The 16,242-nt window shown below is 31.5% G+C and overlaps 1 protein-coding gene and 1 pseudogene across 1 annotated transcript; both read left to right on the top strand.

The window, feature by feature from the left end:
* Positions 1 to 463: 463 nt before the first annotated feature.
* LOC107892364 (AP2-like ethylene-responsive transcription factor At1g16060) lies at positions 464 to 3,108 on the top strand. The gene is made up of 8 exons (XM_016817433.1): positions 464 to 629; positions 720 to 802; positions 934 to 942; positions 1,436 to 1,524; positions 1,777 to 1,850; positions 1,938 to 1,988; positions 2,104 to 2,183; positions 2,274 to 3,108. Exons 1-8 carry the CDS (start codon positions 508 to 510, stop codon positions 2,639 to 2,641), a joined length of 876 nt encoding a protein of 291 aa, XP_016672922.1. The 5' UTR covers positions 464 to 507; the 3' UTR covers positions 2,642 to 3,108.
* Positions 3,109 to 6,955: 3,847 nt separating this feature from the next.
* On the top strand, positions 6,956 to 11,171 carry LOC107893977 (phosphate transporter PHO1 homolog 3-like; annotated as a pseudogene).
* The last annotated feature ends 5,071 nt before the right edge of the window (positions 11,172 to 16,242 follow it).

A 16,242-nucleotide genomic window follows, 5' to 3' on the forward strand; every position in this document is an offset into this window, starting at 1 on the left:
GTAATAAATTCCATGGGCTGAATTTAACCACAATAAATCTATTGATCTTTGATTTTTTTTTTCTTTTAGGGATTAACCAGAAATTCACAACTTGATGTTAGGAATAGGAAAATCTAGCAAAACACTAACATCTCTTTAAATGGCAGCATATATTTAACCTTTCCTTCGTTCACTTCCAAAGAGCAAACCGACTTTGCCAGCCAAATTTAAAAGGAATAAACAATCTACATATATATTAGAGCTGGAAAACAGAATATGGACATGTGAAATTTGCATGGACAATGTAAATTTGTCTTTAATTGTTTATTGAATTCATCGACATACTTGTTTTGATTTCAACAATATTTTATGCAAAAATTAACCTAACACAATAGCTCCAAAATTGATAACATATTATATATGTGTGTGGACATGAATTTATACTGTCTATGGGATCAAGCATCCATAGGAACATCAAAAGCCAGCAAAAGAGAGGAGGAGGAAGAAAACAATTGAGATAAACAAGGAATGGAAATGATAATGGTTAAGGATGAACAAAATGATGACAATCAAGGTATGCAACAAAATGATCAAAGCAGCAATGTTGCAACCACTGTGAAACGAAGCTCCCGGTTCCGTGGAGTCAGCAGGTTTCCAATACCACCCTTTAATTCGAGTATTTCCGATGTTTTTTCATCCATGGCTAGCTCTCTATCAATATGAAAAATAAAAATCAACAGGCATAGATGGACTGGCAAATATGAAGCCCACTTGTGGGATAAGCTCTCATGGAATGTTACACAAAAGAAGAAAGGCAAACAAGGTAAACTATGTATCTACATTGCATTTTAGTTCTTTTTTAAATATAATTTTCAATTTCGGATGCTTATAAACATTATTTGTCTATGTTCTTCCCTTCTTTCGTTCTTTGGAATCGGCTCCGGGATCCTGCAGTGTACCTTGGTGAGTACATCACAAGTTCTTCACTTTTCTAACACATGTACAATCCTAAAGCTTTACTTGATAGGGTGAAAAGAAGATAGAAAGATGAAAATTTGAAAGGGTAGAAAAATAGATGCTTAGTTGGTAGGATGGAAAAATTAGAAGGAAGAAGTAATTTTCTTTCAGTCTGTTGCTTGGTAGAGTTAAAAAAATAAAATAAAACATTTGAAAAATGCATCATTTTGATCTAACATATATTTCTCTCACATTTTCTCTTTTATTCATCATTTCAATTTGAAAAAATTAATTTTATTCATTAAAATGGAAAATGATCATCTCATTTATCTTCTTTTCTCTAACTTTTCTTCCCTATCAAACAAGCTCAATTTATTTTCTTTTCACTTTATACTCCCTCCTTCCTTCTCTCTACTTTTCTTCTCAACCAAACACAATCTAAAAGTCTTATATATGTTAATGTGAAAAGACAATGATATCTTATATGAAATTTGATCAGGTGCTTATGATGATGAAGAAGTTGCTGCAAGAGCATATGATTTAGCTGCACTTAAGTATTGGGGTACACCAACTTCCACCAATTTTCCAGTATGTATATCTTATATTCTCATTTAACAAATTTGATTATCTTCTAGATTCAGTTTAAAGTATTGGATACAGACATATATTCAACACCATTATATTCATTTTTCTAATTACTTTAATGTATTTGGAGGGTCATATCTCGTATTCATGTCCAAAAATCTGTTGGATACGAATTTTATTTAGTTGGAGCAACATAGTCTTAATTAAAGTAGTATACTTAAACAACAGATCTAACTCACTCAATGGTTTCTGCAGATATCATATTATGAAAAAGAGATTGAAATAATGCAAACTGTAACCAAAGAGGAGTTCTTGGCCTCATTAAGAAGGTAAACACTTGATCTATCAAGTCATAAACTAACATACTTATCTAAAGGCTAAATAGTTAATATCCATTGGGTTTTTCTTTATTACAGAAAGAGCAATGGGTTCTCAAGAGGAGTATCCAAGTACAGGGGAGTTGCAAAGTACTTTTCTTGATAATCTGGTGACCTATGCTCTTATATATTTGGAGGATCATATCCTCGTGCATTTGAGACACATGTATTGCAAGCTAAAGATTCCTTTGGATAAAACTTGCAGGCACTACTATCACAATGGAAGATCGGAAGCTAGAATAGGGAGAGTGTTTGGAAACAAATATCTAAACCTTGGCAGTTACAGTAAGTTCCTATACTTTCCTGTGTTAAAAATATGTCAACTTTTCAGCCATGGTTCATGGTTGAAAACTGTAACGGTTATATGATCTGCAGACACACAAGAGGAGGCTGCTCGTGTGTACGATATTGCGGCAATCAAATGTAGAGGGATTAATACCGTGACCAACTTCGATTTAAGTACTTATGCTGGCTGGTTAAGGCCCGAATTGACCAATAATACGGAAACAGAATCAGTACAATCAACAAGTTGTTACAGTCGACTAGAACAATCTAAGCCCTCAATCCACTACCCTTTTGCTGTAGATCACTTCAACTCACTAAAGCAAGAACATGTTGAAACCAAACTCCCAGTAATCAATGTCAAATCATACAAGTCTTCATCGCCTACTGCATTAAGTTTGCTCCTTCGATCTTCGGTATTTCAAGAACTGGTAGAAAAGAATGCAAATAATCGAAAATAATTTTATTACACACAAATATTACACAATACAAATACAATTTTTTTTTCTCTCTATACTAGCTGCTGCTAGTTTTTATCTCACACTTTTAATTTTTCTTCACTACATATATTACACTAACCTTATAGTTTTCCTAAACCGACTCAAAGGCTGGTGTAATAAGCTTGTGAAGCTTCCAGCAAATCCATGCCTATCCAATATGCTTCAACGCCAACTCTTTGTTTATCCTTGTCATTAGGGAAACTTTAAACAAGCTTCCTTGTTGCTGTTTTGCCACCTTTGTAAACCAATTTAATGCCATGTTTTAAGTCAACTTATACAGCCACTCTTGGCTTCAAGCTTTGCCGACATTGGGAAGTCGGTTTTACTTCTAACGCGCTCCCTCAAACCGAGCTTTTTATTCCAAGAGTTTGTGAAATATATTTACTTTCAATGGCTTCATAAAAATGTCTACTTGTTGATCTTCCATTCTACAGTAAAGTAATTCCACTTTTTTTTTCTTCACTTGCTTTCAAATAAAATGATACTTTGTATTAATATGTTTGCTTCAACTATGAGACATTAAATTTCTTTTAAGAGATATTGTGTACTTGTCAACATAAATTGTAATTGGACCTTCTTGTATAATAGATAATTCACTCAAAATATTCTTCGACCAAATAGCTTAGCACATGCACGTTGCAACAACCTTGTATTCTGCTTCACATGTTGAGAGAACTACTATTTTTTGCTTTTTCAATGACAACGAAAATGTTGCAGAGCCAATATGGAATAAATATACAGATGTGTTTTTGCGATTATCGAAGCCACCACCATAATCACTATTTGAATAACCAACCAATTTTGAACTTTGTGAGTGCATATAAAATAAACCATGATCCATCGTACTTTTGACATATTTCAAAATTCTCTTTGTTGCAATCAAGTGATTTTGTTTTAGCTTCTCCATGTATCTACGAATTAATCTCATTGCGTACATGATGACTGGTCGTGTAATAGTCAAGTACATTAAACTTCCAACAATGCTTTTAAACAACGTTTGATTTACCAATTCTCTAGTTGAATCAACACTTAATTTCATGCCCTGTTTTGCTGGCGTGGCTACAGGCTTGCAGTCTTTCATTCTGAATTTATTTAAAATTGGCTACATGCTTGCAATCCTTCATTCTGAATTTATTTTAAAATTTGTTTTGCATACTTTTTTTGAGACACAAATATATCATCTTCTATTTGTTTCACTTTGACTCCTAGAAAGTATGACATTTCACCAATATCTGTCATTTCAAATTCTTTAATTATAGCTTCTTAATGTCATTGAACATATCTGAATTGTTTCCCGTGAAAATGATATCATCCACGTATAAGCACACGATCATTATGTCACCAACTCTATATTTCTTCATATATGAGGCTTGCTCGTATGGACTTTTCATGAACCCGTTCTTCTAAAAGTATTCATCTATTTTTGTGTTCTATGTTATTGGGGCTTGCTTTAGTCCATATAAAGCTTTCTTTAAGCGATAGACTTTGTCTTCCTATCCTTGTTTGCTATATTCAAGTGGTTGTTTGATGTAGACTTCTTCTTCTTCTAGGTAGCCATGAAGGAATGCTTACTTCATGTCCATTTGATAAATCTTCCATTTATTTTGTGTTACAATTGTTGTCAAGTCTTATAGTGTCAATTCTAATGACTGAAGTAAAGAATTCATCATAGTCCACTACATGTCTTTACTTGTACCCTTTCACAACTAGTCTTGCTTTGTATTTCTCCACTTTTCTTTCTTTATTGGTCTTCATTTTGTACACCCATTTGACTATGTCATTTTGGCAAATTTGTTAACTCCCATATGTCATTTTTTCTTATTGCTACAATTTCTTTATCCATTGTCTTCTTCCATTTGACATATTCAATTGTTTCTTCATATTTTATTGGATCATATTTTTTCATTAAACAAAATAAAGAATAATCAAGTGTTGTTTCTATGGCTTCTATGATATCCTAAATATCACGTAAACTACACATTATTACAGGTGCTTCCTCTGAGCTACTGCTGCTGCTTAGTGATGATATTGTTGTAGGAGTTGTTGCAATAGGACTTGGTGGAGGACTTCGATCATCACCTTGTTCATCTTGATTGATGAAGTCATCGCCTTTATCATCATTGAAAAATAATCCTTCAATATTCACTACAGGAAAATAGGGCTTTAACGGCGTTTTATCAAAAAAAGCCGCAAAAATTGTAAAACACAGAGCAATAGCGGCGTTTTTGGTAAAACGCCGCTAAAAACCGAGCATTAGCGGCGCTTTTGGTAAAACGCCGCTAAAAGTCATATAACTCCTAAAATCCCAAACCCCAAAAAAATCATAAACACTAATTTATAACCCCTAAAATAGTAAACCCCTAAACCTAACAAACCCTAAACACTAAATTATAACCTCTAAAACCCTAAACGCCGCAATAGGTGCATTTTTAATGGCGCTAGGTTATAAACACTGCTAGTGTTAAATTATTTTGTTCAAAACTTCGTCGTTTAGCTGTCTTATTTTTTACCCATACCTGATACACTTAAGATTTTTCCCGTTTTTCCCCAGTTCTATTTCCCCCTTCTTCCTCATCCTAAATCCCTAAAGTATTATCACCCATTCCCAAATTCGACATCCTAAATCCCTAACGAATTTAATAATAATAAAAAAGTAATTTTAACAATTAAACTTAAATTTAGAAATTTGAAACATAGAGGAATTAAATTCTTAAGAATAGAAATATAATGACTAAATTTTAATTTTACGAAAAGTACAAATACTTATCTCATATTTTAGCATTTACAGATTAAGTGATTTAGTATTCAATTTGTTAAAGTATGTTAAGAGAATTACTTTTTCTTTTTTAAGATTTAACACTCCTATGCGAACAAATATTATTTAACTCGTATATTTGTTAAAAGTTTATATAAAAATTAATTTAAAAGTTTATATAAAAATTAATTGTTATTTTGGTTATAATCATAAAGTTAATTGTGTTTCAAATTTTTATTATATATATATATATATACATTCTTATAACTTAATTTATACGTGAGAGGGTAAATTAATAATTTCACAACTGAATTAATATACCTGATTAACCCATAACACCAACTTAATAAAAAAATAACTATAATTATAAATTTTTCTTTCCATTTATATGATTCAACTAAAAATATTTTTAATATTTAATTTATATAGACAAACAATTATTGCACTCAAATTGATATAAATTATAAAATTACAATTAATTTAATTTAAAACTCGATTCGAAAGATGTTTTGAATTCGTAAAGTAAAATAATCATACTAGAATATGGCACACTCATTGAATTTTTATGTAACAAAATTAATAAAATTTGATGTAATAACCAGTATGCCATTTATATAAAAATCTAAACAACTAATGCGGACCATACTTAAAAGAATAATGCTTGTATTAATAAAATTTCCGTAATATTTATTTATTTTAGTACATATGCATAATTTCCATGATTAACTTTATATTACATAATGTTATTAATGATAAAAAGATTTTTTTATTTTTATCAAAATAATATTTTTATATGAAACTAATAAATGTGATTTTATAAAATTATATAAACTAATTTTGTTATTATATATGTAATGTGCAACAGTATTTTATTAATAAAATTTTATTTTAATTTGAATAGGTTTAATTGATTTTAACAATAATTTTAAGGAGTTAGTGGCGCTAGCATATAAACGCCGCAAAAGAGTGGAATTAACGGCGTTTTTTTATAAACGCCACAACCGTCATTTTTTTTAACCAAAACTCCCTCGTCTTAGTTTCATCCAATTTATTCCAAGTGCTCCCGATAGATATTCTTTTTCCCCTTAACAAAATTTCCCCCATACCTTCTCTTCTCTTTTAATCCCTAAATTTTCATCTCCAAATTCCCAAACCATTTGCCACCGAAGACGCCGACCGGACCACCTGGTGCATCGCCCTCGACTAACCTCTCTGCTGCGTCGCCATCGCCGTCGGTCTCTACTCCTAAAAAATAACTTTTGCTTACCCGCTCGTTGCTCCCTGTTCTTGTCATCTATGTTGCTCGCCCTAAATCTCCCAAATAAAATTTAGCTACTCTTTTTCTCTCGTTACTCTTTTTCTTTTCACTGTCTAGATATATCCGCCTCTCTCATCTTCATAAGTACTCTCACTTTGAATACCCCCATTTTCTTATTGATTTTGCAGATCGGTTCTCTAATCCTTTTTTCAAGTGTAGCGTTGTTTATACGTTTGGTTGTTGTTGAAGAAGTGCTACTACCATGGCTACAAAGAAGAGCGTTGGGGACTTAAAGGAAGCTGATTTGAAGGGAAAGAAAGTATTTGATGGGTCATGGTTCTAAAGTCATCCTCTCTAGTCATTTGGTACCTTCCGTTTATTCCTTTTCTTTAGATTTGATTTCTTTAATAAAAATTTTCTTTTGATCCCATATTTGGCTTCAAACAAGGGACCGAGCTTGGTTATCGAGAAGTTTTGCTCCTGAGTTTTGGTCTTGCAGCTTTAGCACTGGCCAGTGTCATCTCAAATCTTGATATGGAAATGGACCCTAAAACAGGAGATTACAAAGCACTAACTGAACTGCTTCCCCTAATATTGGTCACAGTAAGACTTACTGAACTAAACTGATGTACATTCCTTGATCAATCTTCTTATTTTAAACCTTTCTTGAAACTCAGCATGTTCCTTCTTTTTTTTTGTTTTTTGTCTCTGCAGCTTGCACTTGTTATATTAATCTTCCCATTCAACATCCTATACCATTCAAGTCGCTTTTTTTTTCTCACAACTCTGTTCCACGGTATTTGTGCTCCTCTTTACAAGATAAATTACTGAAGGAAAAATGACTAAAGCTCAAAGAAATGGCTGGAATTTAAGAACCAAACAAATATACATATTCATGGGTGCATATCTTTTTGTTGCAGGTCAAATTCTAAGATTTCTTCTTGGCAGATCAGTTAACTAGTTAGGTAAAAGAGTGTGGTCTGATCTAAGCATGAATCTTCTACAATTACAACTTAACATCTTTAGATGGAAAAAAGGGTTATAGGAAATGTAGTTATGACTGTTTTATTGTAGGTGCAAGCCTTGAGAAGCCTGCAATTCTATATTTGCTATTATGGTTGGGGAGACTATAAACATAGACAGAACACTTGCAAAATGAACGATGCTTTCAACACTTTCTACTTAGTTGTTGCAGTAGTTCCATATTGGTCCCGTTTACTTCAGGTATTTCTTCCATCTTAGATGAAATTATTAAGCTTCTTATCAGCCTTGGAGACTTAAAAACTTAAGTTCCTTGTGTAATATCAGTGCCTCAGACGCCTACATGAATAGAAAGATCCAATGCAAGCATACAATGGATTGAAGTACTTTTTGACAATTATTGTTGTTTGCACAAGGACTGCTTATAGCCTGAATGCAGGAACTGGGTGGAGAATTGTAGCTTAGATCTGTTCAACCATAGCAGCTATCTATGGTATGTATTGGGACCTTGTTGTCGACTGGGGGCTTCTTCAACGCCGCTCTAAAAACCGTTGGTTGAGAGATAAATTGCTTATTCCTTACAAAGGTATATATTTTAGGGCCATGGTAAGAAGAAAAACATGTGCTAGTTCTAATTGATAATGAGACTTTGCAGCATTGAGTAAGTAATTAAATTGGTGGATGCAGGCATTGAATATATTGCTGAGATTTGCATGGATGCAAACAGTGTTGAATGTTAAGGTGTCTTTCACAGAGAAACATTAGCTGCTATTGTTGCCAGTCTAGAGATCATTCGTCGCGGCATCTGGAATTTCTTCAGGTTAACCTTTAGATCAGCCTTGTGTTTATTCAATTAGAACCATTTATGTTTTCAGACCAATATAAAGATTCTGTATAAGAATTCGAAGCCTTTGAACATTGTGATAGCCATTTCCTATTGAAAATGAGCAGGTTGGAGAATGAACATTTGAACAATGTTGGCAAGTTCCGTGCATCAATACCATTGCCTTTCAACTCTGAAGATGACGAAGATAGGGATGTTTAGGCTGCTGCAAAAAATAAGAAATATTGGAAGCAGAAAGCAAAGATGGAAAAAAAAATTGTAAGAGAAACAACTAGCAATGCAATTGTTTCGGTGTAGATTTTTTAAACTCTTTGCTAGTTTGGATTAGTTCATTAGATTGCTTCATTCTTTTTATATCACGTATGCTAAGAGTGTTGTTGAATCCTAATTGTCTTTATTTGTGTATAATTTTGTTGAATCAAACAGTTATTGATTGCTTAGAAAAACAAAGTGCTTGAATGGAAGTTCTTAGAATATTTTAAAATTCAGATTTAAATATTTTTTTAAATTTTGCTGACTTAACATTTTAAAATACTCATTTATTTGCAGATTGTTTCTATTGAAAAATTACAGAAATTTAAAATAAACTTAAAAAATACACTTGTTAATGCACTGATTTTTCACAGTTTTCTTCTTCTATTTAAGGTATTTTAAGCTTCTCTTTTACACTTGATATGGATGTTGGGGAGTTCATTGTTCTTGTTCCATACGTAAAGCAAGTAAAGGTTTGTCTTACTCTTTCATAATCTACTTGCATAATGTAATTTATATCTTTTAGTTTGCCTGTCCTGATATCTTGATTTAACTTGTGCACTTTATAGCATTGGATATCGGTATTTTATTTGAAAGGGCCTAAAATTAACTAATTCGAAAAGTATTGGTCAAATTAAAATATAAGAACTAAATGCATAACTTTAAAAAATACTCATGATCTTCATTGAGGAGATGAACATTAAAAGGTCTCTAAGGATTCCTTTTGATTCTGTTAATTATTCATGATCTTCTATCTTTATTCATTTTCTTAAACAAAAACTATTAATTTAAGCATTAAAGAGTGATTGAAATGCAAACTTTGCTTGTTGTCCCTAGTTGCATCGGCAAACCATAGGTGCCTTAATTGAGTATGCTATCAGCAGTAGTTTATATCCCTACTGGTAGAGTCTTTCCAAATCAATTAATTTGGATTAGAACTGAGACTGCAAAGTATGCATGAATTCTGTCCATTGGTTCAACTCCCATTAAAATAAATGGATGCCCATATTCCAACTCCAGTGCTTTCCCATCTTAAAGCCAAGCAGAGTAAAAGCTTGGACCACTAGCATTGTGATGTCAAGAAGCAGTTGTAATACTTTGGTTAAATGGAGTTGCCTCGCAGAGGTTGGATCAAATTAAATACGGATGATTAATTATTATTCATGTTTGAGTGTTAATTACTTACAATATAGATTTAAATATAAATATTAAGTATTGAACACATGACTTTCTTTTTTAATATAATTATAAATGTTTTTATCGATTTTATGAGTTTTATTCAAATCGAAGATTATATCAAATAATAACTGATCTGAAATTCATTACTTGCCAAGTAACATAGTGGATTTAGAATACTTTTCTGCTACTATTTTTGGAACAGTAAGCCAAAAAGTTTAACGCGAACACGAAAAGACTCGAAATTAAATCTAGAAATCTCCATCTTGTATGTGCTTCAGAGAATTGGTAAAGGTAGATAGAAACTTCAAATCAACAGAAAGATATCGGGTTAATTCTATTATTAGTTCCTATACTTTGCGAAAGTTATGCATTTAGTTCTTATATTTTAATTTGACCAATACTTTTTGAATTAGTTAATTTTAGGCCCTGTACTATTTTAAATTTTAAAATTTTAGTTCTTTTCTTCTTATCGCTGCGTAGTTTGACTTTGCTACTTGTTTTTAGCTTTGCTGCTATTTATCATCTTTTTTTTTTCTTTTTTAAATTCTTGTATTTGCTCTAGTTTTGCTGTGTGATTGTTTGTCTATTTTGTGTTTTTTTGTTGTTAGTGTTGTGTTATAATTTGTTCCAAAGTTAGATTTTAAATTTTTAGATTTATAATTAGGGCTTATTGGATTTACTGGTATTTTTAGTCAAATCTAACTGTTCATCAGACCCTGATATTATCTTTTGTTCTTGTAATTTTAGATATTAGAACTAAAGAATAATTTCTATATATATAACGTTAAACAACAGTAGGAGGTAAAATATAGTTTGGGGTAGAATTGAGCAAAGGCTTCAGAACTGTGATTTTGAGTTGAGTATCACAGCTGTGAACTAATTTTCTCATCAAATACCATAATCTCATGGACATTTATATGCAGGAATTGGAAAGAAGAAGAGAAGAACATGAAGAATTGCTCTTGGCAGAAAGGGTATGAGAGAATATGGGTGATTAAGTCAAATGGAGAAAGGGATATCATTTCCTTGTTGTGTGCAAGTGTTTTCTCCCTGAGACATGCAAGGAACCTGACATCAAGAATGGTTCAACTTAAAGATGCTTCCTTGTACTCATTCTCATACTGTTTATATTTTCCAATGATTTCTTCAAGAAGGATACTAAGAATTTCCTGTACTATTCTTTCTGTTTGCTTATAAAATAGTTTGCTCATTAGAACCTTCATTTTCTCTTGTCTTTTATTTATTTGTATAAATCATTTTTCTCTGTTTAGTGACACAACGAATCTTTGAACATAATTTCTATTGAGTTATATATAAATGATTTTTAAAAAATTGTGTATAGTTTAAAGTTCAAATTTCAAAAATAAAACATAATATAATATTTATCATATAAAAATAAATATTATTTAATTAAAATATATTTTTTAAAGTTTATATTTTTTAACTGCGTTTGTAAAAAAAGCGTCGCTAAAGGTTTATTATATAGTGGAGTGCGTTTTTTTTAAATAAACTATAGCGGCGTTTTTTGCGACGCTTGTGAAAACGCCGCTAAAAGTCTATTCTCCTGTAGTAATTTTTTTCTTCTTTGCTCCATGTCTAGTAATCAGCTTTATCGAATTCAACATCTCTTGAAATAATAACGTTCTTGATGAGAGGGTTGTATAGTCCAATATGTGTTGCTTCTTTTTCATAACAAATGAAAATGCATTTCACTCTTTTATCATCAAGGTAATCAGACATTTTTAAACTTAGACAGTCCAAACAATTAACCACTTTAGATCCCAACAATGTATATATATATATATTAAGGAAAATTGTTAATTCTATTAAAAGGATAACAAAACAAAAAAAAGCAAAGTACGACAAATTAATCCCAAGCCAATAAGCTTTCCCATTAGACTATGTCCTAAGACCCTTAACTTCATTGGTGCTAGAAAGTTGATGCATATATGCATATAAGCAAGGGGGCAATTATGTTGTTAGGTGTACATAGTTGATGGATATATGTAATATTGATATTAGAGGACAAGTAAGAACTTTAACCCCTCTCAAAAATGAAAAATTAGTATTTTAAATTTATGTAAAAAATTATAAAATTATAATATAATATTAAGATAAAAATTAACTTTTAATCTCTTAAAATATTATAATTCAATTTCAATCTTTAATATAAAATTTTAGGTTCACCTGTGCTAGATTGTGAATCAAATTTCACCAATAAACATAAAAGTAAACAAATAAGTGAACAACAAAGACTATATAGAAAAATGATATATAAAAAATCAGATTCAAGTATGCCAATTTGAAATGAAAGTACAAAGAAATATGTAGTTTCAACTTTAGACACCCAAAATGATGCTGATAGTACAAACAAAAATATTAAGACTGACTGAATAAATAATGTATATGCTAATAACACTGACCAAACAAGTATACAAATAAACATAGAGAGATAATCCAAACTCGAAATGCCTAAATTAGAGTGGTGTCCCATCAACTCATGTAGGAAAGCTAAAAATAAGAATAAAGTGATGATTCCAGTGAAAGCTATGTTGTCAATGCCTCCACTTTCACCTCCTATAAATTTTAAGATGGAAAATGGGAGAGAAAATTACGATGAATTAGCACTAGGAAAAGGTAATTCATGCTAATACCAATATATGATCCCCTTTTATCCTTAAATTAGACAACTCGATTCGACGGGTAGAGTTGGTTTTAGGTTAAATTAATATTATTTTTAGATTTTAAAAGCTTCAGATAATTTTAAGTTTAGATAAATTTCCTTCTCAAATTGTATGTATTTGAGTTAAGTTTTTCATTTCATGCCCAATGAAAATACCAAAAGAATGAAAATGTTTTTTTTCAAAAAGAAAATTATAGATATGCTTTGCTACCTGTTAGCTAGTGGGTGGAGCAGATGTGGGAGAAGTAGCTATAGCAACAAAACATAATCCAATGTATAAGTAATTAGTTTCTGATCAAAATTATGAAAAATTCAACCATATCTTACAAATAAAAAGCCAAAAAGTACAAACAATATGAATGAAGAACTAAATAAAAATAAAAGATATGCTTTGTTGACTGATGGGGAAGGAGATGGTGTGGAAGTAGCTGTAGTATGAACATATAATGATATTATGGATAATTAGTCTCTGATAAAAAAAATTTATATGAATGGTTCAGCCATATCTTACTATTTAAAATTAAAAGTAAAATTAAAATTATTGATGGATCTCTAGCTCAATTCTATTGTTGTTATTTCAAGAATCAAGAAAACTTGAGCTTCAACGTGCTCAAGCAGGTATTATATTCCTATTTAAAATTTTAAAGTTCTTAACTAGTAGTAGGATGGATTTAAAAATTTTAATGAGAGCAACCATTAAATTAAGATTTTTAAATAAAAAGTTTAAAAGCTATATTTTTAAATTATCGGTTCAATTTCTTTGTCTAAATCGATATAGCGGCTGATTTTCGGTTTTTTCTACGAAATAAAGAGGATGGCTAGAAACACTGACCGGGGATGCAGCCGTTGATCTCATCAGTGACACCGCACTGACGAGTGATCCTAAGAGCTCCATCGATGGGGATGTTGAAAGAAGTAAGCAAAGTAGGGTTGTCTAAGAGGCTGCAAAGGCAAGTTGAGTAGCGACGGCTTGTTTGAGACGGTCACAGCAATTGTCTTGCAGTTGGAGAGTGGCGTTGTTGAAGTAAGGAGCACAAGACATGAAGCATTCGCAACCGTAACCGTCGCCATCTTCGTCCCCAATATCACAAGGACCGCCACCATCAACATCTTTTGAGCCATTACGTTTTTCCCAATTACTCTAATTCCACTCTGCGTGTAGATGTCGCTGCCTTCTCCTGGCTGCTCCACCATTGCTTGTATACTAATATTTTTGGAGCGTTTTGATCAGAGTTTAAAACAAGCATTTGGTTCAATACGGACATATTAAAATGTTAGAATAGAATATTATTTTGTGTCGATAATTAAATGGTACTCCATAGATTAGGAACTATATTACATGATTTTTTAAAATGAAAGTGTTACATGGTTTTATTCTCCACAATAAAAACTATTTAGTCAAAAGCATGTTTAAAACACAAATACAGTGCAATATTGTATGTAATTCTAATATTTTAGAATAATTTTTCATTTTATTATATATTAATTTTTTATAACATGTACATGTTTATACTTTTACTTTTTAATAAAATATTTTTATTTCATAGTCATTGTTAAAAATAATTGATATGAATTATATTTAAAAAATAGAAATTTCCAATTTTACAATATTAAAATAAGTATATATATTTATACACATTGTTATGCCCAAAAACTAGATTGGAAAAACAGTGCAAAGAACAAATATAAGCTGAAAATAGATTAAAAAATGATGAATAGATTTAATGGAAGCTTCTTAAATCATCAGAAAATGGTGGGTGTTCCTTGCTTGGGAAAGGATGATTATTATTAGTTTACTTTTATAAGTGAAACCATTAGTCTTGTTAAATTATTTAATTAGTGCTATAAAAGAATATGTGAAAATAAAATAAAATAAACACATAAATTTTAACGTGGAAATCCTTTAGGGAAAAAATTACGAGCAAAGGAGAAGAAAATTCACTATGTCGAATTCGAATTAATTATAAGAGGAATAGACTATGTCTATTTATAGGCTTGTAAAGCCATATTCTAGTAAGACTGAAACACCTTATTCTAATCAATATCAAATAGATGGAATTTAATAAGGTTTAAAAAACCTTATTCTAAAATAAAATAAAATAAGTGTAATTCTATATGGATTCTTCTTTTATTTTATTTTACCACTGTATTTTATTTAAATAAGGATTCGGGTCACTTAATTTTAACAATCTCCACCTTGACACGAATTCTCAATAAACAAGTTCTTCATCGTGAACTCTCAACGAACAAGTTCTCCACCTCTTCCATAAAACCCCTTAAGGGTTTAACTTAAACAATGAACACCAATCAAGTCTAAGCAATGCTCAAACTTGGTTATAGGAAGTGACTTAGTCATCATATCTGTAGGATTTTCATGAGTACTAATTTTTCTCACAACAATATCACCACGAGCAATAATATCACGAACAAAATGATACCGAACATCAATGTGTTTTGTTCTCTCATGAAACATTTGATCTTTTGTAAGAAGGATGGCACTCTGACTGTCACAAAATACTGTGCTGATTTGAAGGTCTTCATTGAGTTCACTAAAGAGTTCCTTCAACCAAATAGCTTCTTTACAAGCCTCAGTAATCGCCATATACTCAGCTTCAGTAGTAGACAAAGCGATTGTAGTTTGCAAAGTGGCTTTCCAACTGATTGCACAACCTCCGATTGTAAAGACATAACCTGTAAGAGATCTTCTTCTATCAAGGTCTTCAGCAAAATCGGCATCAACATACCCAATGACTCCATCTGTAGTTCTTTCAAATTGTAAGCAAAAATTAGTAGTACCTCGCAAGTATCTTAAAATCCACTGAACTGCTTTCCAATTTTCTTTACTGGGATTCGCCATATATCTGCTAACTACATTAACTACATATGATAAATCTGGACATGAACAAACCATAGCATACATGAGAGATCCCACTGCACTAGAGTATGAAACATATGACATGTACTCAATCTCATCATCTGATTGTGGAGACAAAGCCGATGAAAGTCTGAAACGGACTGCTAAAGGAGTACTAACACGTTTAGCACTCTGCATATTGAACTTGCAAAGAACTTTCTCAATGTACCCCTTCTAACTTAGGTACAATTTACTTGTTTTTCTATCTCTGAGAATCTCCATACCAAGTATCTTCTTTGCTGGTCCTAAATATTTCATCTCAAATTCTTCACTTAGTTGGGCTTTAACCTTTCTTATCTCTCATTTATCTTTTGCTGCATCAACATGTCATCAACGTAAAGAAGCAGATACACAAAACAACCATCACTGTTTTTCTTAAAGTAAACACAACTATCAAAACTATTTCTTTTGAAATCATGAGAAGTCATAAAGGAATCAAACCTCTTGTACCACTATCTTGGTGACTGTTTCAAACCGTAAAAGGACTTTTTCAGTAAGCAAACATAGTCCACTTTTTCTGAGACTGTAAAACCCTCTAGTTGTTGTATGTAAATATCATCCTCAAGTTCTCCATGCAAAAATACAGTTTTTACATCTAACTACTCAAGTTCCAAATCATGCATGGCCATAATACCAAGCAAAGCTCAAATCGAACTATACTTAACAACTGGGGAGAACACAACTGTAAAGTCCACT

Source organism: Gossypium hirsutum, chromosome A09, assembly GCF_007990345.1.
Source record: "Gossypium hirsutum isolate 1008001.06 chromosome A09, Gossypium_hirsutum_v2.1, whole genome shotgun sequence".
Taxonomy (NCBI): domain Eukaryota; kingdom Viridiplantae; phylum Streptophyta; class Magnoliopsida; order Malvales; family Malvaceae; genus Gossypium; species Gossypium hirsutum.